This window comes from Platalea leucorodia (assembly GCF_965183815.1).
Source record: "Platalea leucorodia genome assembly, chromosome: 1".
In the NCBI taxonomy this organism is placed as follows: Eukaryota; Metazoa; Chordata; class Aves; order Pelecaniformes; family Threskiornithidae; genus Platalea; species Platalea leucorodia.
This window is the reverse complement of record NC_138823.1, coordinates 38,444,105-38,468,703: the sequence shown is the minus strand read 5'-3', so window position 1 is coordinate 38,468,703 and position 24,599 is coordinate 38,444,105. Positions and strand designations below refer to the sequence as shown.

The 24,599-nt window shown below is 39.5% G+C and overlaps 1 protein-coding gene across 2 annotated transcripts; it reads right to left on the bottom strand.

The window, feature by feature from the left end:
• Window positions 1–771: 771 nt before the first annotated feature.
• MYBL1 (MYB proto-oncogene like 1) lies at window positions 772–23,130 on the bottom strand. 2 transcript variants are annotated; one of them, XM_082306209.1, is made up of 16 exons: window positions 23,068–23,130; window positions 19,195–19,297; window positions 18,998–19,069; window positions 15,904–15,996; window positions 14,633–14,853; window positions 12,676–12,859; window positions 12,376–12,450; window positions 10,746–10,850; window positions 9,276–9,509; window positions 8,595–8,963; window positions 7,960–8,102; window positions 7,436–7,550; window positions 5,621–5,737; window positions 5,430–5,534; window positions 3,270–3,449; window positions 772–1,388 (listed from the first exon to the last, which is right to left on the bottom strand). In XM_082306209.1, the coding sequence occupies exons 1-16, from the start codon at window positions 23,085–23,087 to the stop codon at window positions 1,260–1,262; spliced, it is 2,265 nt and encodes a 754-aa protein (XP_082162335.1). In that variant the 5' UTR covers window positions 23,088–23,130; the 3' UTR covers window positions 772–1,259. The 2 variants fall into 2 exon arrangements, with proteins under 2 accessions (XP_082162335.1, XP_082162336.1); XM_082306210.1 differs by lacking the exon at window positions 15,904–15,996.
• Window positions 23,131–24,599: the final 1,469 nt, after the last annotated feature.

Here is a 24,599-nt window from a genome sequence, read left to right as displayed (position 1 = left end):
GACCTGTATACCTTTAAATAAGGACAAAGATTTTTCATAAATAAAAGAATGTTCTCTTTGCTCTTCAAACATTTAGTAAGTATATAATGGTCAAACTTAAGTGCAGATAACAATTGTTTTGAGATCCAAGGTGCCAAGTTTATTAAAAAAAAAAAAAAATAAAAAATTAAAATGCATTAGTTTTTCGTTCCTATGCAGGACAAAGTACTCCTGGGTCACATACAGGACCCCACCATTCCTTTCTAAATGTATTTAAACAAGGTACAGGAACAGTTGCTGTATAATACAGGTATACCTTGTAATTATTTTGTAGACCAACATGATTTAAGGGTTATAGTGCAATCTTTATGTAGATGTAACATACAGTATAGATTTGTACACTTCACCGCTGTAATTCTTCTGCTATTCCATACTTTAAACTTGTCCTTTTTTTCATTTTAGCTGTTTTAACAGGAAACAACGTTGGCTTCTAGACAACCTGCATACATATAAATATCTACATTTAAGCTTTAAAATGAAAATAAATTATAAAACCAGACTCCTTTCCAATTTACAAAATTTTCCCTGTTCCTACATACTGTACAATACATTCAACAATCATCTCATTTTGAGATTTATGAAGAAAATACTGATGCTTTACACTAAAACCTAATTCACCCCCCTCTGCCTACTTCTAGTACCATTTGCAAATAAATATATTTAACACTGTAGTTAATTTCATTGTTTTGCAGCATACCAAAAAATTAGTAGTGCAACTTTCTCTCCTTCCTTTATACTCCTTTCCATTGTGTTTCTTTATATACTAGAAAAATGCTACATAAGCAAAAGCACATTCAGTCATGTATGTTGCTCATTTGGAAACCAGTAACAACCTATAAATCTACTCTACATTGAAAATGCACTAACAGAAAAAAAGCAATGCAAGTCAAAAGAATAAATATGAAAAATAGACCTAAAAACTGTATGTTGTCAGTACTGCAATGTATTTTACCATTCTTTTTGTATTTTAGGGTGTTATTTTTTTGACATTTAAGAAATTCATTGCAGAACTGTTTGTACTATCCCTTCGTAGAGAATATGAGAGCTTCACGTCTGTTCTTTGTCAGTCAAAAGAAGAAAGGAAGCTTTAAGGTAGCTTTAAGGTTTCCCTTGGCAGACTGTCTCAAAGTAAAGACTTAATTCACAAGTATTGTGCTGGAATTGCCTTCAACATTGTGCCAGTTTCAATGGAAAGAGATGGTTGTCAGTTGCAGTGACCATCACAGTATCAAAGCCCTTGAAGTGCTGTTGGTAGCTGTGTATGTGCTCAGATATCTTCTTGCTTGTTCAGTCATGATAAGCTGGTCTTCTGTTTTTCCGTAAACAACGGCTTCCCATTCACAATTTGACTGCATAAAATAAAACTCAGTTAAAAAGATTCTTTTAACTAACTGAAATGTTTGAGCAATTCTCATACAACCTTTCCGAATAATAATAAATTATCAAAAGTCTAGCAATACTGTATTTTACTGCGAAGGATTCAGTTCTACAATACAATACCTAAAACCTGTGACAAAGCTCCCTCTCCACCCCTTAATCCAGCTCCCCAGCAGTGCATCTGTGTTACGCTGTAAATTCTAACACAGAAAATGAAAAACACTCTTAAAAAGAGACCAGTTTGACAATTGATACATAAAAGGAAAGTTAATTAAGTCATCTTCTCTTTGGATATCTTCCCCTTTAAATGTGCTAAGTTCAACAGGCAGAAAAATACATTATTGACAGCTGTCTGGAGACACCAAGGAAGGCAAAATGGTTTGGCAGCTGAAAAAGAATACTGTGAAGGACTTCACTGAACCAAAGTGGCAGCTGTAGAAGAACGGTCAGATGTTTTGGGAATATATTAGAAATGGCAAAGGAATTAGGAATAAAAATAATGAATGGAAGAATAATTGAGCCACTAGTGCTGCTTCTTCCATGAAGCAAACCCTGCACGTTTACATGATTTACTGAATCTCAAGCTGGTTTGTAGCAGCTCTAAATTGGACCTGACGCTAGCAGATTGTAGCATAATGAAGAATGCAAGATTCTCTCCCTCCCGCATTGCGCTAGAAACTGATCCAAAGGATCAGTGCCACATCTAGATGCGCAGAGAAAATTAGCCATTTGAGTTGCTCTATAAATTTAGCAGGACTTGATTCATGGAAGGGACTCGTGGTTAGAGAGGCCACTAAACTGAGAGGGAATTTCTCAGGGGAAAGAGCAAGGAGAAAGATGGTTCAATGAGAATATTTGTGAGGACAGTATGACTAAGCTCCCCTTTTAAGTATTCTTAAGAGCATAGTTCTGGGCCAGATAGATGCATTCACCTTTGCTCCAGTTCACAGCAGTTAATTCTTTTTTTGGAACATCACAATTAAATGAGGTTTGGTCTGTCTTCTCATAAGAAAGGATCAGAAATTAATACTGTTGTCTCTGTACTTAAAAACACATCATTGTTAAAGCAATTAAGTGGGACATGGAAGATCAGGTGTCCTGCCCTTTTTTTTTTCTGTTTTGTTGTTGTTGTTTTTTGGTTGGTTGGTTTTGGTTGTGTGTGTTTTGTTCTTTTTTTTTTTTTTTTTTAAATTAATACAGAGCTGTAGATATTCTGAGAAGACACAAAAGCTTTATACATTAACTCTCTATGGGGCAAACTGGAACAGGTACCAAGTCGGGTCAAAGAGAATCTCTCCCTAAACTTGGTAGTCAAGACACACACAGAAGAAAAACAAGGTTCCACAGTTTTAACAGTATGGAAAATATACCGATGTACAAGAACAGGCATGTTACAAGAACTAAATTACAATTACAATTACCAAATTGGTAATTACAATTACCAAACAGAACCTGTGAATGAACTCTGCTTAATGCATCCCACTGGGCTTATTATGAAGTAAGCACCAGCCAAATTTGAGAAACTTAGGTGCTATAGAGGTTTAGTTTTCTTACTGCTAGACTTCGGTACCCAAACCTGTTTTGTAGGTCCACCCTATCCTGATTTTTTTTTCCCCCACATTTAAATCTTAGAGGCCACTCTTTGAAACATCATGGTTGCATTTAAAGAGCTTAGCTATGAATAAACACTTCATGGACAAATGACCAACTTACAAGAAATTAGGATCATGGAAACACTGACCGAAACTACATCACTGACTTGAACAATTCTAGACATTAGTACAAGACAGAAACCGAAGAGAAATTCTTTGTTAACCTGCTAACAAAACTAACAGAATTCTTTGCATCCAGACCTGAAGAGCTTTCTCCATTTTGACATTTTTTGAAGCACATGCATTCAGTTTCTTCTTAATTACTGCATTTGCTTTGTTTGCTGGATTTGTGTCCTGGTTTTCTGATGTCAGGTTACATCTGTTGTCATGTATTTCCAACAATGGTATCATTAATAAAGATGTGGTATATGCATTTTCTGACTATTGACAAAAAAGAGGGTGGGGAACAGGAATAATAATTAGTATTTAATAAAAAAATAAAAAAAATAAAATAAATAAATTAAAAAAAAAGGTCTTCAACTGCTGTGATCAGAGAAGCCAAAATGTAAACAAAGCAAATATTATCAGAAAGATCCTAGGAAAGAATCTGAAAAGAAAAAGTAATGAACACTATATGAAGCACTAGCCTGGTCTGTACCGGGATTCATAGTCAATACTGAGCACAGTAAAACAAGTAGCTGCTAGCATGATTTCAGCATTAGTGAGTAGACGGTTTCTTTCATATAAAGCCATGCTACAGCTGATTACATTTTGTTAAGAACAAGACTTGATAAAGTGCTAACTACAGAACAGTTTTAAAGAAAAAAGTTTGTAATTCATTTCTAGTACAACCCTTGTGAAAGTAAGCACAAGGAGACTGGAATAAAAAAAAAAAAATGAAGATCACATCAGTGTCAGGGGGAGGAACTGCTTTAAGAACTGAAATAAGCACTGGACTGATCATTCCAGAAGAGTTTTATAAAGAAATTAATCCAGCTTCACTACAGCAAAGCAGAAGAAAGGTATATGGCAATTTTAGAGAGCAAAAGTAGATGACAGTAACAGTGGCATATCTACTTGTTCGCTTACAAAAACACCCCATTAAACTACCTTTACATATTTATTCTACCTCGGACCTTACTCCTAACTTATCACTACACAGACACACAATTTCTACTTAAGGATTGGTACATTTTTCATTTTTAAATCACATATTACCACTATCTCTCTTGCTAATAGTGAATGTTCCTGTCGCACCAGCATCTCTCACTAAAATGGAGGAAAAGCAATTTTTTCCCAGTTCGCTGCCTTTAATATACCACAACACCATAGTGTATCTTGGTTTTAGTTGAATAACCTGAACATCAGTGATGCACAATATACCACGTCATAACAAGACATTACTAAGAGAACACCGGGCATTTTGTTTCTGTTTTGAATGGCTGCAGCAGTGCCGATCCTCACAAGACACAGGTGTTCTGGGGGAAGCGGGGAGTTTCCACTAGGTGGCAGAGCACCTAACGCCCAGCAGACAGACACCGAGGCTTGGCACAGAGTCTACAAGGCTTTAAGAAGGGAATTTAGAAAACCAGCTACAACAATCAGAAAGGGGTATGACTTAAGCACCTGTTCTTTTGAAGGACTTTGGCTCCTACGTCTTGAATATAGCTTTATACCTGATCAAGAGTCACAGACATTTACTCTTTCAGAATCAAACACATACATATATTAATTTAAGAACCAGATTAGAATAAAGTTTTCCTACAAACTACAAGACTAAAGATTAATCTATTCAATCACTCAACCAGAAAAGTATTGGGCTACTTTTTAAAGGAATAAGGGACCAAAACAGCTCCATCTCTGAACTCTTGATGTCTTGGTTGTTGAGGCAGAAGTATTCAAATTCCTTCAGGCAGAGGAAGCCCACAAACTTCATCTTCTACGTGCTTGATATTTCTAAAAGTATTCCCCTACTATGTGAAGCTGGAAAAGGAAAAACATGCTGCCTAATATGCAATTAGGTATCTTCAGAACATGTCTGCCAGACTGTCAAGCATGGAAAACGGAGGGACAAATGCCACCTTCCTCGTTTATTGCAGAGAGCTTCAGCATGCCATGTATGCTAAAGTTTACAGGTAACCAGCATGGAAGCAGCTTTGCTGTAACAGCAAATCTGCAAAGCATTCACATTACTTTACCAGTCCTGCTCTGAATGCCTGAAAGGAAGAATTCATGCATGAATTCAAGCCTGATGTTCAAGTATTGCTTAAGTACTTAAAGTAGTATTTCAAACTGAAGGTGATTTTCACTTTCTAGATTTATGAATGTAGCCTCAAACCAATTTATTTTAGTTGACAGAATGAAAGATAGTTCTATATTAATATTGCTGCCAGTGATGCTCTTCAGTAGTTTAATACTTACCTGTACATCTAAACTATTATCTTCTGCGAAGAGCTGGGCACCAACCTCTTCTTTTTCCCATGGATCTAGAACCAGTGATTTTCTGACTTTTTTAGAAGAGTTGTGCTGCAATAAAGATTTTGCAGAGAAAAATTGTAAAATATTATTTAAAAGCAGTTATTTCCTATTTGAAATTATTATTGTAATGTTACCTCTTGCTTGCAGCTTTTATACACAGTGTCATCTTCCTCCTTGAGAAATATATCTGTTCCAGTTTCCTCTTTCAAAACTTCCCTAATGTCTTCCTCCAGGAAGGCAAGTGGTTGTGACTAAGTTAATTAAAATTGGAGGAGAAAATACAGGAAGTCTATTAGTTGCTAATTTTTACCATATTCTACTTTCAGCCAACATAGGCCAGAAAAGAGATCTTGCAAAATATAGCAACAGATAAAAGAACTTAAGCTATAGTAGTTAACAACTACAGATCAACATTCCAAGGCTATGCAGATTTTTTAATTCATTTTACTCCACGTTATTTCTAGCCAGATAAAACACATACATGCACACAGTGCCTCAAAAAATGCAAGGTAGCATTGAAGAAGACATGCGAACTACTTGTTTGCATTTATTAGCAATGGTTAAACACTGACAAAAGGGATAAAAATACTTTATATATACTAAACACATACATAAGCACATATATGTATATATACATGCATGCAAACATACTAAAAAACTGTACTATAAAAGTATGGCTGTTGTTGGGAAAGGAATTTATATCAATCAGCACAAATCTTTGAATAAGACATTGATAGTCCTAAGTACAGTACAGAATTTCACAGAAGCCATACAGATGGCTCCTTTGTGTACCAACAGGAGAAGAATTCCCTTAAGCCCTCAAAATTTGATTTTGAACAGGAGGTTAATAGTGGACAGAAACAGGAATGCCAAACCACTCCATTTGCATAGTGAGAGACTGTGAATCTATAGGGTAACACAGATGGTGCCAAGCCCTGTGGCAAAGCCTGAGCTACCTTCTGTGTTTGCAGAAAAGAAGTAGTCAATATATATTGGCTGGAATTTTTTCAGAACTTGAAAAGCATATGTCTACTGAATTCCAAAAGTTATTATGCATTAACATACCTTAGCTAGGCTCAGAAGAGAGCAAAAATTGAATTCATTTGGAACAAACACACAAACAAAAAAAGTAACATTATCCATAGTCAACAAAAAAAAAAGTCTTCTGTGACAGCCAGAAGAATCAGAGGAATCATGAATTGCTACATTAAGATTTTGGTTTTTACGATGAAGAAAATTGTAGACGTCACTCAAGTATCCCCCAGGAAGGATAAAACACTTCCAAACATCTTCCCATCAAAAAAATTCTCAGAATACTAGCATACTGTGGTAAACATCTAGTTTCAGTCCTAGCACTGTAGAAGAACCAAAACCAGAAAACAACTCAGCTCTTACATAGTCCAGAGGATTCAAAGATACTGCAGTTTTTCAAGTCAAATGCAAAAGTTGCTTAAAATCACTAAGTCAGTCACATTCATCCGCACCAGTTTGCTCTTACTAGATTATCCAGTTGGAGGACCCACACCCATTCGCTCTCTCACTTACAACTTTTATTTTGAAAAAACAGAATGCTAAAGTATTAAAAATTAAAATCTCAGACAACAACGTTACCACCTCTTAAGAGGTACGGTGTTAGCAAGGCTACACAAATTTAAAACAACTCACAAATGCGGAACCAATATGTTTAAGATTACTATGGATAAATTATTATGTGTACTGAATACCATTCAAAAAGACAATGCCTCCATACTACACTGAAAGATATTAGTCTAATATACAAAATCTGAAACATTTTTGATTCACATTCTCTAGGATACTATGGTATGTCACTGAAACAACAACATTGTTAGAAAATGCTTTCTAAGATCATGCTGAGGCTTACAATATCTCAGAAACAAGCGGGCATTTAGACTTTAATGAAGAAGAAAATAAACAATGTCATCACATACCGTAAGTTTGAGGGGACCATACTTCTTTTCCTGAGCAGCCAAAGCATTTTTAAAAGGAGTTGGCGTCCTTGGTGTTGAACCCAAAAGAGATCTTCTGATTGTGGGAGTTCTAAAACTATTCAAGCATAGAAAAGTGTTCATACATGCATTTTAATGTTGTACTTTATCAACAGTAATGTAATAAAATGAATCTAAGAAACATTTTAAAATACCTGAATTTACACAATAGGTATCACCGCCATGACTCTGAAAGCATTAAGATCACCATAGCATTACCCCAGCTGTATTAGACTTTAATTGGATTTTGTCCAGTATTTTAAAAAAGGAAAAAAATTTAACTGAGTACAAGTCACTTTCTGTTAAGTTAAAAACAGGAAGCCAGTTTGTTTGTACACAAGTATTTAAGTGTTAGGGGTTTTAAAACTCTTTCACAGTATGCATACAGGTAGACTAATTTCTCAATGTTTAGAAAAACTTGTTTTTATTTGAGCAACACCACCAGATGTTTAGTGTAATAATCCTACCCCACGTTTTCCTTTTGATCTTTTGGTGTCATTTCCTTGTGTAGAGGAGTTGTAATAAGAACTTTCTGCCCACAGATTGGAGTCGATGTAAATGCAGGATTTTCAAGGTTGAATTGTTCATTTCCAGAGCAAGTGTTGAAAAACTAAGCACAAGAGAGGAAAAAAAACTAAGCAGCCTTAAAGGACACAACTTCATCACTGTACTGAGCAGTAAAAAAAAAATTATGTCTATATATCTGAAGGGCTTTTACTGACAAACCCGAATAAACTATTCTTGACTTATACTCCAAGACATTTGCGATATTTATCACTGAAACTTTGATTTTCTCCTTAAAATCCCTACTGTTTAATTAGGTCACAGAGACAATAGGTGTCTATCAACAATTATTTGCATGAGAAAGTGTGAGCTGAGACATAAGTTGCTGCCCCCCTTCCCCCCAGCTAGTCTTCAAAACAGAGGAAATAGGTTATTCAACAATTTCTTTTTAATATATCCACCCTTATGCAGATGTTTTAAGAAGTTTTTGAACATATTTGTTTAGGCTACAATGTATGACTAGGGAAGAAAATACTTGTAATTTATAATCCACCCACTGCAGTCTTCATAGTTTAGCCATATTTAAAAATAAACCCACCTGCGATGGAGAAAATGGTAGTGTTTTCACTGGTGTATGCTTTAGTGCAACGTTGATGGCATCATTACACAAGCCATCATTCAGTTCATTAACTGGTGATTGCCCAACACGCAATCTCTTTTTCTTTCTTAGGATAGTAGGTGGAGTGCTGAATTTATTTAAATTTGGGGTTGTTGGAAAAACTGCTTCTTCCTCGCCACCGATGCTACTGTGTTTTTTGCCATCAAGCACAACGCTGACATTATACTGGCACTCAGCAGCCCCTTCATTGTGTTGAATCCGCATTAGTTTTACTGGAGCTGGCTTGACAGGAGATGCAACAGCCTCTGAAAGCTCAAAACTGGTGACATCGCTCCATGCTACGGGATCCTACGAGGCAAGATGCAAAACACTCAAACACTAGCAGACCTATCCAAGATTATTCCACAATGTCCAAGCCAATCTAACAGCTCTCTACCTGCAGAAGCCATATAATGAATTATTCTCCCTGTATCTTTCACACAATCCTAAGACACTGAATATTTTAAAACACTATTCTTTTAAAACAAGCAATAAAACAAATCACTCAATATGGGTGAAACTATAGACAAGTACAGAATAAGGTAATTTTAAGAGTATTTTACACATGTTGTGCAAGTTGATGTTCCTAAACAAACTTTTTTAGAATAAATACAGACTTACAGATTCAATAAGCTCTAGTGTCTCTGCAAATTCTGGAATGGTCTGTAGAGAAGATAACATTGTATTTGCTTCCACAGCCAAATACTTAGGTGGTGAACTCTGCTGAACAGATGTGCCGTGGGTCTCATCCATGCTGTAGAAGTCACTTGTTTGTTCCCCGAGGCTATTTAGTGTATTAGACACACAATCTTCTGTGACAAAACTTCCAGACCAACAAGGTAAGTTTCCAGCTTGCTAAAAAGTATGAAGAAACATGTTAATCTTATTCAACTTAGAAGGTGAAGAGAGTCAATTATGTGACTGCAGGGAGGAAAAAAAAAAAGTAGTATGTGAAAAGACTAACTATTAATTTTTGCTTTTTCAAACTCTAATTCTGTTTGCATTAATGCAGTTAGTCTTTTCCTTACATTAACATGCTCAACATACTCAAATTGTGCAAGATTTTTATCTTACCTCTCATTCATATCTTACACATGCTTATAACTTAGGTAATTATGGGTTTTATTGGAAGCCATCTCTGATGCAACTTTCCTGCGTTCCTTAACATCAGTATATTACAAAGTCATCTTCACTACAGAACACAGGTACATTTTAAGATTAGAAACAGTTTCTAGAATGTGAAATACTGTTTTGATCCGATTTTTTTTTAGCACAGATTCTGCATTGATAGTTTACTTCTAAACTTCTAAATGATTATGCCATTTTAGTACACTGCTTAGTACTCAAGAAACAGGTTTTAATTTTCACTGGGAATCTAGAAGCAAAGCAGATTCCACTAGATAAGCAGAACACTGCACTGTTTCAAGAAAATGCCAGGAATAGCTCCAACACAAAAAAAAAGAAGTTCACCTGTAATCTAAATTAGTAATCAACATGGTTGGGTTTGTTAGGTGTATGATGTTGTTCACAGCCCTCTGTTCCTGAGGAAATAAGTGACTGTCATCTGCAAGTTTCCCTCATTCCACTGAAGTACACGTAAATTTCGTACAGTGCAAATTTATGTACTGCATCATGTCCAAATATGGATATTAAGTACTGCAAGCACTCACACAGAAGTTTGATAAAAATATGATCTACAGGACATTTTGAAATCAAATAGGGCAAAACCTATGTATTTTTCATCTTTCTCTATTGAACAGACGATGGATATTGCTGATCTATAAAACTGAATGGTGGTGATATCAACAAATGTGCTACCTCTTGAAGAGGATTAAAATTCTGGGTCTTAGGAACAACTGCCAAGTTCCATGTCATATTTCTACTGTTTTCACAGTTTAGAAAACTGCACTAAAAATAATTTGCCTCAAATCTAATATATAGACTTCGTTTTACAACCCAACAGCCATAGGTTTGATTTCTAGAAGGTTGGGTGAAAAAAACACCACACAAAACCAAACATCCATTGCTAAACTGCTGAGGATTAATCTCAGTAAAGCATATTCAAATATTTACAAAATTTACAGTCCTTACAGAAGACACTCGTTTTCTTCTGATTTCATTCTCTGCTGACATAAGTAGCAATTCAAGTTCCTTTATTTTCTTTTCTTTATCAGGATCATCATCAATAAATGACTGCTGAAAAATTTAAGAAAGAAGCCATTACTATTTTCCACATCCACCACCTCTCCATAGTAAAGAGTCTACATTATAACACAGCTACATGTTTAACAGAAATTCACACATAGCGGGAAAAGAGCAATTCAAGCTGTATCATATTTTGCAATACAGTAGTCACTTGCAAGCAAAACAACTCCAGCAATTACCAGGAGATGGATCTGATGTTATAGTGATACACAAGCTAATATTTTAACAGGTTTGTAATATGGCCTGTAAATGCTCAGTACACTGTAGCACTTTTTAACCAAAAGTCACTCAGTTCTATCTTTAATAGAAGCAGCATGTTGGCACCTTGGTGCATGTGTTTGTGTTTTCATGGGCTTTCTAGAATTTAGAGGTATTTCCCCTAAGTGTGCAAGAAAGTGTTTCAAATCAGCATCTGCTGACAGAGTGTCTACACAAGCAAACGTACCACTACTATCAGAAAAGAAAATGAACTAATTGGTTTTGGTTGGTTTGTTTGTTTTTAACCTCCTTAAAACTTTATATTATTGCTATAAATATAGGTAAGTGAGGATATATGCCATGAGTTTCAAAACTAGTCATACTGCCCAGTCTAGGGGGACTTCAAGGAGCAGAAAGTATCTTATACTTTTCTGTATAGGGCAATCCAGAGTGTCAAAGGCCGTAGGAGGCTCTGTTATGATTTGTATTCTTATACTGAAATCAGGGAAGAAAAGCAACATGAAACAGATGACCTGCACAGGGAAACTTAAGGTTAGTTACAGACTTCTGCAGAATGTCTCTAACTCATCTAGCACAAACAAAACATGTATTATTCCCTGTGTCAAAATAGTTTTTTTACTGATTTCAAATTCACAAAAATTCTTCCAGGAAGTCATATTACAAACCAAGATCTGCATTCAGTCTGCAACACATGAGGAATTTCACATATATTCTAAGTGAGCCCAAAGGAGCAAAAGAAAATAAATATATCCAATTTTTTTTGTTGTTTTTTGAAGTTTCTCAATACTTCAGCATTTAGAATGTTGCAAAAGAGCATCTTCAACTGACTGACAGAAGTTTATCAGTCAGAAAAAACTAAAACCTATTGAGAACAAAAAAGCACAGCCATAAGTGTAAGTCACAGTAAGTTATTTGACCTGAGTCTTTCAGATAGGGTTATATTTATCACATATATAAAGTAATAAAATCTTGTCTTTAAATCTCTTGGAAGCTAGGTAATACTAACAGGTCATAATTTTAGCCTAAAGATTTAACAAGTAGACTATGTTTTAAGCCATACTTCTGTCAGAAATAAGCACAACCGTTGTGTTTCTGGGATATATAAAAACAGCTCCTTTTTTCCTACCTAGAGCTACCAATTAAGCTAGCAAGCCTACTTACAGAGGAACGCTTACATAAATTTAGGTGAATGATAAAGACTTAAAGACGTTTTGAAGTTACAGGTGTTTAAACTCTTCATTTTACAGCACAATACACAGTATATTCTCTTCATTTACAATGCCCATTAACTATTTACCTGAACTAAGTTGGAAGAAGCTGAAGCATGTTCTAGACAGCTGCCTTCTGGTGAGGCATACTGGTATGCTGGAATCTAAAAAGACATAAATAATTTTATAAACCCTATAGAAAAAGAGGCTATAAAATTATCTCTAGTTTATTGTACATAAACTATTTATTATGGTTTAGAAATCCTAAATTACTATAATATCACAAAAATAATCAACAGATCTTCATTCTTTCAGATTTGTTTTTTGTTCCAAACCAAATAAATTATTTGAAACTGGGAAATACTAATTATTCTGGATTTTGAACTTACATGTGTCTGAACAGGTATGTAAAATTGATTCTGAGTGTGCATGTGTTCCGTAGTCAGACAAGGTTGGGGCTGAAGTTTGGATGAACTAGCTCTTTCAGACTTTATACCATCTTGTAAATATCCTTCCTGTTCCACCTTTCTTCGCATTGTTGAATTCCAGTGATTTTTAATGGAATTATCAGTCCTAAAATGAAAGTGTACAACAGTAACTGGTTTCCATATCTCAAAGTTTAATATATGGCATGGTTTTTACAGTAGGTTAATCCAAAGCCACAGATCCAGAAAGCTCCAGCAGCTTGGACTGAAAGTTCTACTATCAGTGGGGTTTTGGCATAATGACTAGAAAGCTACTCTTCAAAACTTCCTTCTACTAAACTTCAAGTCTGCAGGAAATTAAAAGTAGCAAAAGAGAAAGCCTTGGTTCTGGCTATTATCATGGGTGAGAACTTTTTTTCCTGGATACTTGCAACAACCATGTCACAACAACTCTGTCACTACATTATTTACCCTCTGCTACAAATTTGCAGAACATGAAGCTAGTGCAAACACCCTACTGTCACAGCATCATAATAAGGGCATTGTGGCTAGTGTTTGCCACTGGAAGACATCTCTTCTAAAAAAATGACAGCCTGCATTCCCAGCTCCGAGTTTTATGTGCAGCTTTGTGGAAGAACATCCTTCTACCTCTTGATGCCCTTGATCTTGTAAGGGGAAAGCAGGCATGGCAGAAGACCAGTACCCATTGTCACTCCCCTTGAAAACAAAATGTCTGCAGTTTGACAAGCAGGCTGAAATCACTTTTAACACACAATAAGCATTAAGGCCAAAGTAGAGTATGAATGCATTACAGTCTAAAATACTAGCAATATTGTCACTAGCCTTGAGAGAGGTACACAGAAATAAAAATTACTTTAAGCCCCATTCTTCATTTAAGCCCAACTCCAAGAAGTATTCCCCTTTTTCATCCCACTAGTGTTAGACTCTTTACAAATCTTCTAGGTCTATGATCCAATCTCTATCTAAGAGTCTCATCTTGGATTTATTTTCAACAAATAAGTCAGTGAATTAGGAATGCCTCTGTCCTTACAAACTCATCTTCCCTCTCTGAAATTCTATTAAGATGCAATCCGTTCCCTTCCCGTTCCTCCAAAGGATTTCCTGTGAATCACGGATTGTGTACTTAATTAAAATGTCAAATTTTTAAACACACATCTCTAAGAACTCATTCTCCCAACCTAACAAGTGCTGACATTCCTTAGGCACAGCTGGACAGTCACCTCCTGAACACACAAACTGAATTCAGAGAGGGACAGTTTGACATTGAATTTCAGTTAACAGTACAAGGTAAAAAATTTATTTCATTAAACTCTTTACACACTAAAATTTTGTTTTCCACAGCATAAAAGTTGGCAATCACACTTTAAACAAAGATAAGGAGAACAAAGCATACAATTCATCCTTAACTTAGAGACTACATGGTAACCAACTAGCTTTGCAACGCATGACTCCTAAGCCTGGACTTTTGAAGGTTATTAAGATTCTCTTTTTCAAGTATCCTGTTTAACAAGAAGTATTCCACAAAAATAAATAAAAAAAGTTTCTGAACTTAAATCAGAAAGAAAGTCACCCCCAAATGCATATTAATGAAGGCACTTTGATCTCAAGTCATGCTACGTTAAGACATTCCTCCACTATTACTTGCAGTTACTCTTCAGCTCTACTAAGGTTTTTTCTAAATGAACAGGATTTTTGAAGGAACCTGCAGAGTGTTATAGATCTTTTTATTTAATAATACATAATCAAATGCAAAAGATCTTAAAAAGTTTCAGTATCTATCAAGATAAAGATGTTGTGACATAAGTTTCAGCAGATGATGACTAACAATTACACTGGAAAGAGTTGTGAGATGACCGGTTTCCATATTCCAATATTTAACACAAATAGAGTTGAAAAGCACCTTCCAGGAAGAAGTTTTGCTATTTCGGCCCATCGGTTTCCCAAACGCTTGTGAGCTTCATAGATTATTCTGTCCTCTTCTTCCGTCCATGAAGACTTTTTTACCTCAGGATTGAGATGGTTATGCCATCTCTCTCTGCATTGCTTGCCTATTCTTCCTTTCAGGTGTTTTGCGATTAGAGACCAGCGCTTTGGACCATACTTCTGAACTAGTTCAATAACCTGGAACACAGATGAAAGCACGTTATAATTCCAAACCCTAATTTTCCTAATCACAGACTGAGAACACTGATAAACTCATATTTTAGAATAGGATTATAATAGTCAACTTGATAAGATACTAGGCCTAAGGAGGCAGAGAGTGACTTGGGGTTTTAAAAATTATTTTTCAAGAAATCAAGAAATTGCTTATTAACTCCAAATTCACTGTGTTTAGAATATAAGTATATACTGACAAAAACATTCATTTGGAAGTTTCCTTTCTGTCACCCATTGCATAAGCTGACATTAGGAAAGACCAAAAAAGAAGCTGGTAAACGTGCTTGGTTTGACTTTTTTCAAGAACATAGGTATGAGAAAAAACCCACACCTCTACTCCCAACCTGCATCCCATGTCTACGTGTTTTTACACATTAGAAGCTTTTCCTGAAAAGACTGATAAGAACTGTAAAAAAATAGATTAGGAAGACCATATTCACAAGTTGACAAATACTAGTTTTAAACATCTTAAAACAGTTTTAAACAGTGGGAATGAGCAGTCGATTTGAAATACCGTATGTGAAAGCTATATGCGCACCTCCCTACAGGGCAGTCCAGGTTTTGCAGACAAAAAGCTGCAATGTGGATTAACAGAGATAGGGAAAAGGAGTCTAAACCACCATTGCTAGCTTCTTTAACAGTAGAGTATGAAATAATTCCCCTTATTCCCAACCCCTTTAAGTCTGGTGGATTTGAGGAACAAAAGATGTAAATGAGACCTTGATCTTTAGTGCTGTAAAGAGATCTCCTCTACTTGGTAAGCTAGAGTAGTTCAGCTAGCAATCTGAGCAAAGGGAAATGAAATGCTTGAGCAGACCAGATATTCCATCTACTTAAGAGCAGCTGCATTTTTTTTCTGCTCACACAGCATAATGTAATGTAATTATCTATGTCACAAGATGCATCAGACATCAACTCTGTGAGGATGAAACCTAAGAAGTAGTACACATTCTTAGCAGTCATATGCCAATTTTATTACAGTAAAAGAGTACAGTATCAATTAGTTTTTATTACCCTCTGATCTTCTTCTTTAGTCCAGGGACCTTTAATCAATTCTGGGTTTAGTACCTTCTGCCATCGATGCTGGCACTGAAAATCTGAACGATTCTGAAATAGTTTTAGAAGACCAATGTAGCTGTTAAACTCTTGAATACATGAAACTGTAAATATTAGCTAGCCAGAATTATCAGCTTATTTCAAAATATAAGACTTTCAGACCTTTGTTCTAAGTATAATAGTTAAATTCTCCCTTATTATTTCTTCTTCCCTTTACTTATAAAAACTCTTCTCCAGTAAAAACAGCCTTGCACAAAGCTCTAATTACTTCAGTGTTCTTTCTTGATAATCAAATTCAGAACTTACTCTTATTTAAAGAAAAATTTAGAGTTATTTTTGTCCTTATTACTCCACACCTTCTCTGAACTTTATGTGATTGACATGCTTTTGACCCTATCTATAACCTATATCAGGAAAGAAATTTTTAAAGGAAGTACTTTTTCTTTCAAATAAAAGAATAAACTTTTTTCTAAGTCTTAAATGAATATATTCTCAGGTCTTTACTAGAGTGTTAAGGAAAACAGATTTATATCAAGTTTAGCTAACACATACTAATTAAACAACATTGCGTTTTCTGCTCAGGACAGATGGTGCTTTTCTGTAGCTTCACTAAGGATCTTTTGAAATATTGTTCCCAGTTATGAAAGAGACGTAAGCTTTCACTTAGCCTCTTAAAAACTGTCTGTAGGAAAGTTTGGGACTCTCGGTTTGGTCCAATCCTTAGGAATAGGCAGATAAGAGCCCGCCCCAGCACAGCACACTAGTGCGCCTTTTGTAACACTGCGATGAGATGATTTACTCTCTTCAGTGCAAGCTGCTGGACAGCAAGTACCGATTTCACAGTTTTGCTGGGCTTCTCTACCAAGTAAAGGCGTTACCATTTTAAGATGAAGTTAAACAAGAAGCAGTCTGCAAGACCAGAAAAAACACCCAAAACACTGTTATTTGATCACAGTACCTTCAAGTGAATCACAAGTAGACACTGTATGATTATAAGCACGCTAGAGTTTGTTACAAAACATCATAATTTCCTGGTGGAGACAAGCTGTAAAAGACAGACTCAATACAGGAGACAGCTGTTCCCATTTTTGATGAGAGAAAAATTTTGAAATTGTGGACTTTTAGTGTTTTTACCTTCCAAGACATTTCTCAAATCACGACATATTTGGGGGAGAAGAGCAAGACAGATGACAGGATGAAACGATCAAATCATTTCAGGTCTGCCTTAGCCCCAATAAACTGAAAGACAACACAAGCTGTGTTCCCACTCTTGAGAGTCACCTTTAAGCCACCTTCACTTTTTGGGGCAGAATAAAGGGAAGGTTTACTTGTGCCCAGCCCAATAGTGAAATGGGGTTGTGAAAACATGGCAGTTTGAGTGCCTTTACATGCCAGTAACTCAAGATACACTTGGTTTCCCTAGCAAAAGACCATCAGTAACAAGGTAAGTGCTAATTATGCCAGCCTCTATTATCTGGCTTTGTAATTTGAACACTGCAATAGGTCGCCCAAAGAGGCTGTGGAGTCTCCATCTATGGAGAAATTCAAAACCCAACTGGACACTGTCCTGGGTAGCCTGCTCCAGCTGACCTTGCTTGAGCAGGGGGCTTGGACTAGATGATCTCGAGAGGTTCCTTCCAACAACAATTCAGCAATGGGCAGCCTGATTCTCCATGCATGTTTCCAATGATAACTAGGGAGCCTTTTTTCAACCTCACTTGGGCCCAGATGAACAATAGCTTTCTGTCTCCAGAAGCATTTGTTTTCAGCTGGAGAACTTTTTCTTAAACTGTGAGATCTGTTAAATGCAACTCCATACTACACCTGCAGATCAGTATCACCCAACATTGTATTTTTAAACAGTTTAATATAAAACCTTTCTGATATTATCTCTTTCTCCTCTGCCGTTCACTCATTTCACTGCTGTTTGGAAGGGGATAATGTACATGTAAGGAATAGTGATTTGCCTATGCACTCCTTAAATTTAGAAGCTTTGAGTTTGTTCCCTGATATTTATACTTTGCCATCTGGGGGTGGGAGGGGTGGGGGGAAATCAGAAGCACAACAGTTGCACAAATATGATGAGAACAATGAAAAGTTACAGTTGTTCAACATTTAGAATTCAAGTCTATTTTTACCTAGTTACACAGGAATTTCATACAACCATATCATTCCGCTCAATATTATAAGAACCACAAAGGCAGTGGGGTGTAATTTTTTTATTTTTAACATTTGAATATTCAATACCACTTCTAAGTAGTGATTGCAGCCTTAGATTCTAGCCATGTTTTTATAGTAGGCATTTTATAACATTTAATCAGAAGAGAAACAAACATCATCAATTCTAGTTGTATTTTCCACCAGTGCAGCTCATACAGCTGAGGACTTATTTAATGTTTGAACCAACAGCTCCTTTACTCATTCCACCTGACCATTGGAACAGAACAAGAAATTTCAAGTGTCAGTAGGAAACTTCCAAGAAACCCGCTAAGGTTCCATTCGTAGCTACTGAAGATATCATTGGGTGGAAAGATTTACATATGTTAAGAAAGCAGACATCACTGAAAAAAAAAAAAAAAAAACCAACCAAAAACCAAACCAAAAGCCCCACCAAAACAAAACAAAAAAACCCATCCCCGTTTTCCTAAGGTGTTTAAGAAATTGATCCTGCTCCTTTCAAGCAATCTTTCAGAGGCAACCCACTCTCCTAACTGCTTCAGAAGCAATCTGTGAACTGTAGATGTAACAACCACAAGTGATGCAAACAAAAGGAAGCAGGAATATATTCCAGAATGAAAACAAACAGCAAATGTGGACAGAAGGCATCAATTGTTTTTGATCATTTCAAACCATCACTTGAGCCCCATCCTGAGCTAATAAGGTTCTCCAAGGTCTGAGCTAGATCTCAAGTCCGATTTACAAACATCCTTTAAAATATTTTTTACTATTATGTGTTTCGTGATTTCTATTTCACCTCATTTCCAAACTAGACATATGACCAAAGTAAATAAATATTAAAAGGGAACTTAACTGAAACAGAGATTCAACTTACTTGTAGATGACTAGCAATGAAAGCCCAATCATCTGTACCGTTTTGCTCCACCAGCTTCTTTAGCCTTTCATCCTGTTAAGACATAACCTCAGCCAATAAATGTTACATGCTAACCCAATATAATACTAAATAATAACATATTTCATGTGCTACCGATATCATATAGGAATGAAAGTAAAGCCAAAAAAAAGTATTACCTCATCACGTGTCCATTTCACCCTGTTACATATCTTCTTCAAACCTTTTTGCTGTGGTACTTCATAGTCATGGTCCACATATTGAAGGTCATCTTCTTCCTCACTGCCGAGTACAACAGAAGAGTGAAGAAGATAGAGAGTTTAAAATAACTCTGAATAACTTATTTTTTCTAACTACTTGTAGCTTTTTTCCAATCTGTACATATTGTTCTAAAATGACATATGGAATTTGCATGAACATAAGATCTGCCTCCAGCAGTGGCCTATATTCACCATGTCAAAGGAACAGAATTAATTTTAAAGCCACATACTGGGATACGGTCAGATAATTCATTCCAAGTCAAGACTTAAATTTGAAGCAAAAAGCTATTGTTTAAGATCATGTTCTTGTAACACATTTATGAATCTTTATTTTACACAAATGAGCTTATAAGATAAAGTGGTTTGCTAGTCTGCAAAATACATTCATGTTCCACCTCCATAACTCAAACAACAAACACAAGAGTGCCAAATAATTTAGCATCAACTTGAGATTTTAAGTGGGCTCCTGCCTTGAATAAAAGCATTGCCTCAACGTTACAGGAATTAGATACAAATCTTTGAAGACAGAAATATTCCAGCACGAAATAACTACCGTATCAGTGCTGACCCTCTAAGTTAAGAGCCAGAGGGGCAGGAAGCCAGGTAGCCTCTGTGACTCCATGTAGATCACACTCCATCTACTGGAGAAATGCATACTTCACAGCCTTGATAAACAAAGCCTTACAAACAAGCAGCACAGGGAAATGTTTCATGGAAATACCACTTAGACTTGTATGTCAGTGACTCATGTTAGACAGCATAAATTCAAACACATGTGGAAACCTAGGCCTAACAAGATGAGCAGTTCCTCTGCATTAGTTATAGCAAAGACACAAAGCAGGGACTCCCATCCAAATACACAGCTTTAATTAAAAGCAGTTTCATACGGCAATCTTAATTTTTCTCCATTTTATTATCAGTATAAAGCACGATACAAATACCATAGATTCATGTTCAAAACTAAATTTATTAGTTCTGCTCAGCCTTGAAAATTACTTCCATTTGTCAACCAAAGGTTAAAAAAAAAAAAAAAAAATATCCTTTCCCAGTAATGGAATTAACCTGTGCTGGCGTCCTAAGAACTGATTAGATGGCAGATCTCTACATTATTTTCCAGAACATGCAATTCACCCACACAGCATGCTGATCAACCATCTATGCATATTTGTTATTTCCCACAAAGTATGTTCTCTGCGGCTAACATGAATATATGGTCATTCAAAAAGAGCACTACTTACTTGAAAGCATTACTACAAGATAGTATGCATCCAGGTCTTGCAGACCCAGTGTATTTAACATTGCTTCTACATCCTCCACCTCATCTGGATTTGCCCTACTTAGCTTCATGATGCAGTAGAAATAGTTAGTAACACGTAAACGTATTAAAACTGTGTGCGGCCAGTGAAATACAAAGCAGTAAGCTTGCCAAAAGGTCAACGGCAAGTTCTTCACAGTACTTCCACAGGTTCTCGACAAAATTCAGGAGCATATTTTGGTATTATAATCCTATTTCATATCAAGCAAGCTGTACAATTCACTTATAACTAAAATTTGACCTTGTGGTTAAGCTGTTTGTCAACACGATCTCCTTACCCACTGCACAGCAAATGAGTTCAAGAACAGAGTCTTCAGTTATGTGAAAAGTTGTGGGGATTTTAAAAAAGAGAAGGGCTCCACATACACGGCAGTGACGCTGACAAGACAGCCAGTAACAACGTGGGGTCCCCGCCAGCAGTGGCAGTTAAGAACCCTGCACCTGGAGGTCTCCAGCGGCATGCGTGTCCCACAGGCAAACCAGCACGGCCGATGGCCACCTCCGTGCGCTTACGGGCGCAGAGGCCAGCCGAGCGGGCACTAAGCTCTCTTGCACCTTGATTCCACATGAATAACTGTTTTGTCTTTGGTCTTGCTGAGACTAGTGCACCAGTAGATTATAAACTAAATATACATGAATGGCTGGGACTACTAACTTAAGCTTTCGATTAAAAAGAAAATATTTTCAAACACGTGGGGTTGTTATGTTTGACGTGTTCATTTGGCAATTCTTTTGCAGTTATGAAACTGTGCCACAATACTGCACGGAAGTGGAACATGGCCACCAAATTTCAAAAAATAAGAAATCTGGAACAATAAAGTATTTCATGAGTTCTGTGCTAGCTGTCTTTGCAATTGAGTTGAGAACCATTAAAGGAAAAAATTAAGTTTCCAAATGCAAAAACCAAGAGCAGTTTAACAAAATTAAACTTGATTCCATTTGCTGCAAAACAATTATACTTTCTCCTTACTCCACATCCTGATTAACAATCTTGAAGTCACCTTTACGTAAACTCATAAGTAGAATGATTTAGTTTTGGAGATATCACCACACACTGACAGAGTATTCTTCTAGGGCTACTGATCTCTAACCAAACGTTCCTTTGCTATCCACAACCAGCTGTATTTTCAATGATGACATCAAAGCACTCCATAGCCATGAGAGATAACACAAGCTAAAGCTTTGCAAAGATGAAAGAGATGAATGTCTCTTAAACTACAAAATGCAGATTCAGAGTAACAAGAAACATTCTCTCTCTGAGCTGATTCTTGCAGATAGCTAAGTACAGACAGCTCCAGCAGTCAGCCTCTGCAAGCAAAGCCCCTTAATGAATCTTTGTTCCTTACACAACTAGAACCCCAAAGAACTGCATTCTTGCTTTAGTTGCAGTACTGCAGAAAGAGATTAACTTACGAACTCTTTTCACGTCAAAGGAAAATGCAGAAGCAGTTCTAACCTCTGTAACTGTGAAGCCACCCCCAGTTCCATGAGAAGTATGCAGCCTGGGTAAACCCCTGATGCCATCGGTAACTCACACGTTAGTATTAGTCAGTGAGCATCCTTTCCCTTCTCAAGCCTAATCCTTCGTTTACATTTCTTTATCACTTTTCAGAAACTGATTTTCTATTTAGGACAAGAATAATTATGGCAATAAAACAGTTCTCCAAGACCCACCTTCTGAATACAAAGCAAAGACACACCCATTTTCATATCAATAAAACAAAAGATGTATCAAAACCATCTGGGGCTGCTGCTGAAGCTCTTGAGGAAAGCATTCTCTCTCAGGAAGATTTCAGGCTAGATTATGACATCCTCGGCCACAGAACATGCCAAATCAGAGAAAGTAGGTGCATTCAAGATATTGGAAGAATCAGCAGGCCTGAACACTAACTTTAACTGAACAGCCCCAAACCTTACATCAAGGCTGTGCCAAAGCCACTCGGGAGGAGAAAAGCAAGAAGTATCACTCCAGCAGAAGGAAAGTAACCAGCAGGAAAAGCTACTGCGGAGACAACGTAGTCGTTACTGACAGGCTGAGTGACCACAGAAAAGCAAAGCTAAGGAGTTGCCTAGGTAAGCCACAACAAAGATGGTCTGAGCGAGAGCAGAGAAGTGAGAGCAGCCTCTAAGCGAGAGGCGAGATTTATACCCGAGAGCTGGTGCTCGTAAGCCGGAGGGAAGACAGATACCTGCGCGGGTGCCGGGCGAGGGAGGAATCAGAGGGCGGAGGGAGGGAGGCGGGCAGTGACACCCGAGGCCGGGGAGGTGGAAGGAGGCCGAGGGCAGCGCCAGCAGGGCTCGGCGGGGGGGTGAGGGGCGGCAGGGACGGGGCGGGGCGGGACGGCGGCGGCACCTGGCAGGGATCCCGGGGCGCGGGGGGGTACCTGGGCGGCGGCCTGGAAGGCAGCGGCGGCCCGGGAGGGGGCGGGGGGCAGACGGCGCAGAGACCCCCGGGCCGGGCCCGCAGCCACACTCACCTGCGCGGTCTCTTCGCCATCCTCGGGGCGCAGCATAGGGGGGGCCGCCACGGCAGCGGGGCGCAGCGCGGAGCCCCCGAGCCCCCGCCCGGGCTCCTTCTCTCACAGCCGGGCGGCGCGGCAGGGCGGGCGGGGGACGGAGAGGGGCACTGGCGGCTCAGGAAGGCTGCAGGCGGGCAGGGCTCCTTCGACGGCCCCCTCCTCCCCGCGGAGCTTCGCGGTATCCACAGCGCCCCGGCGGCCGCCCTCAGCCCCGGCCCGGCCCGGCACCCGCCGCGTCAGGCATGGCTCGGCCCGGCCCCTGCCCGCAAGGACGGAGCGCGCAGCGGCCCCTCTCTCGCCCGGCTGCGCCTCCCCCGCCTCCTGTCAGAGCTTCTGCGGGCTCCGGCGGCGCCTTCCCGCCCCGGGCTGCTGCCCTGCCCCGCCCCGCCCGTCCCCCGCTGCCGGCCGGCCCCCGGCCCCCGCCGCCCGGGCTGCGCCGCCACCGCCGCCGCGCTCGCGGCGGGCTCGGTCGGTGCCGCCGAATCTCGCGCCCAGCCTCCTTCCAGAGCCACCGTTTGAATCTGCGCAGGCGGACTGCCGCCCCATTGGCCGCCGCCGCCGCACGCGACCCGGGCGGGGGGCGGGGCCTCGCGCCCGCCGCGGGCGGGGAGGGGGAGGGGCGGCGGGGCGAGGCACGACGGGGGCGCGAGTCTCCCCGGCGGGCGGGGACGCCCCGGCTCTGCGCCACCCCCCGCCCCGTAACGCCCCGCCGCGAGCACCCGCGCGCCGCCAGCGGCAAAAACTCCGCTCCTGACGGGGGGGGGAAGAAAAAACCAACCAAAAGAGCCGGCGGCCGCCCCGCGCGGCGGCGCAAAACCAAGCCGCTCCTTCGAGCCGGAATCGAACCAGCGACCTAAGGATTCCCGCGGGCCGCGCCTCTACAGTCCTCCGCTCTACCAGCTGAGCTATCGAAGGGAGCTGGGCGCCGCTGCCGTTCCGCGGCACACAGCCTGCCCGCGCCTCACGGCGCCAACCGCCGCGGCGTGAGGACCGGCTCCAGGCCGAGCTCTGAACTCGCGGGCGGACCGGAGCCTGACGGGGCGGGCGCCCGGCGGAGGGCTCCCGCACCCAGGGCCTCCTCCCCGCTGCCGGCGGGCCGGTTAGCGCAGGGGGCGAGGACGGCGCCCTCAGCCCCTCACGCTGCCGCAGGGGGTGCGAAGACAGCCCTTCCCTCTTCCCGCCCTTTCCTTCCTCCTCCGAAACACCGCTGCCCTGCGGTGACACGCCTGCTCGAGAAGCGTGGGTCTCATCGCACCCTGCCATCCCGCTTACGGGGCGCCTGCTCTAGCCGCTGCACTGTTATATTTAAAAAAAAAAAAAAAGGCAGCCCAAACACCGCACCACATCCTCTTGTGGCTGCGCTCACAGACGCATCACCTCTGCAGAGCTCTTAGGAGGAAAGTTGCCGTGAAGACGTGGCCTGGCAGTTACAGAGCCAAAAAAAAAAAAGGGCAGGGATGCCCCCACAGCCCTGAGGAAGGCCCCCCCCG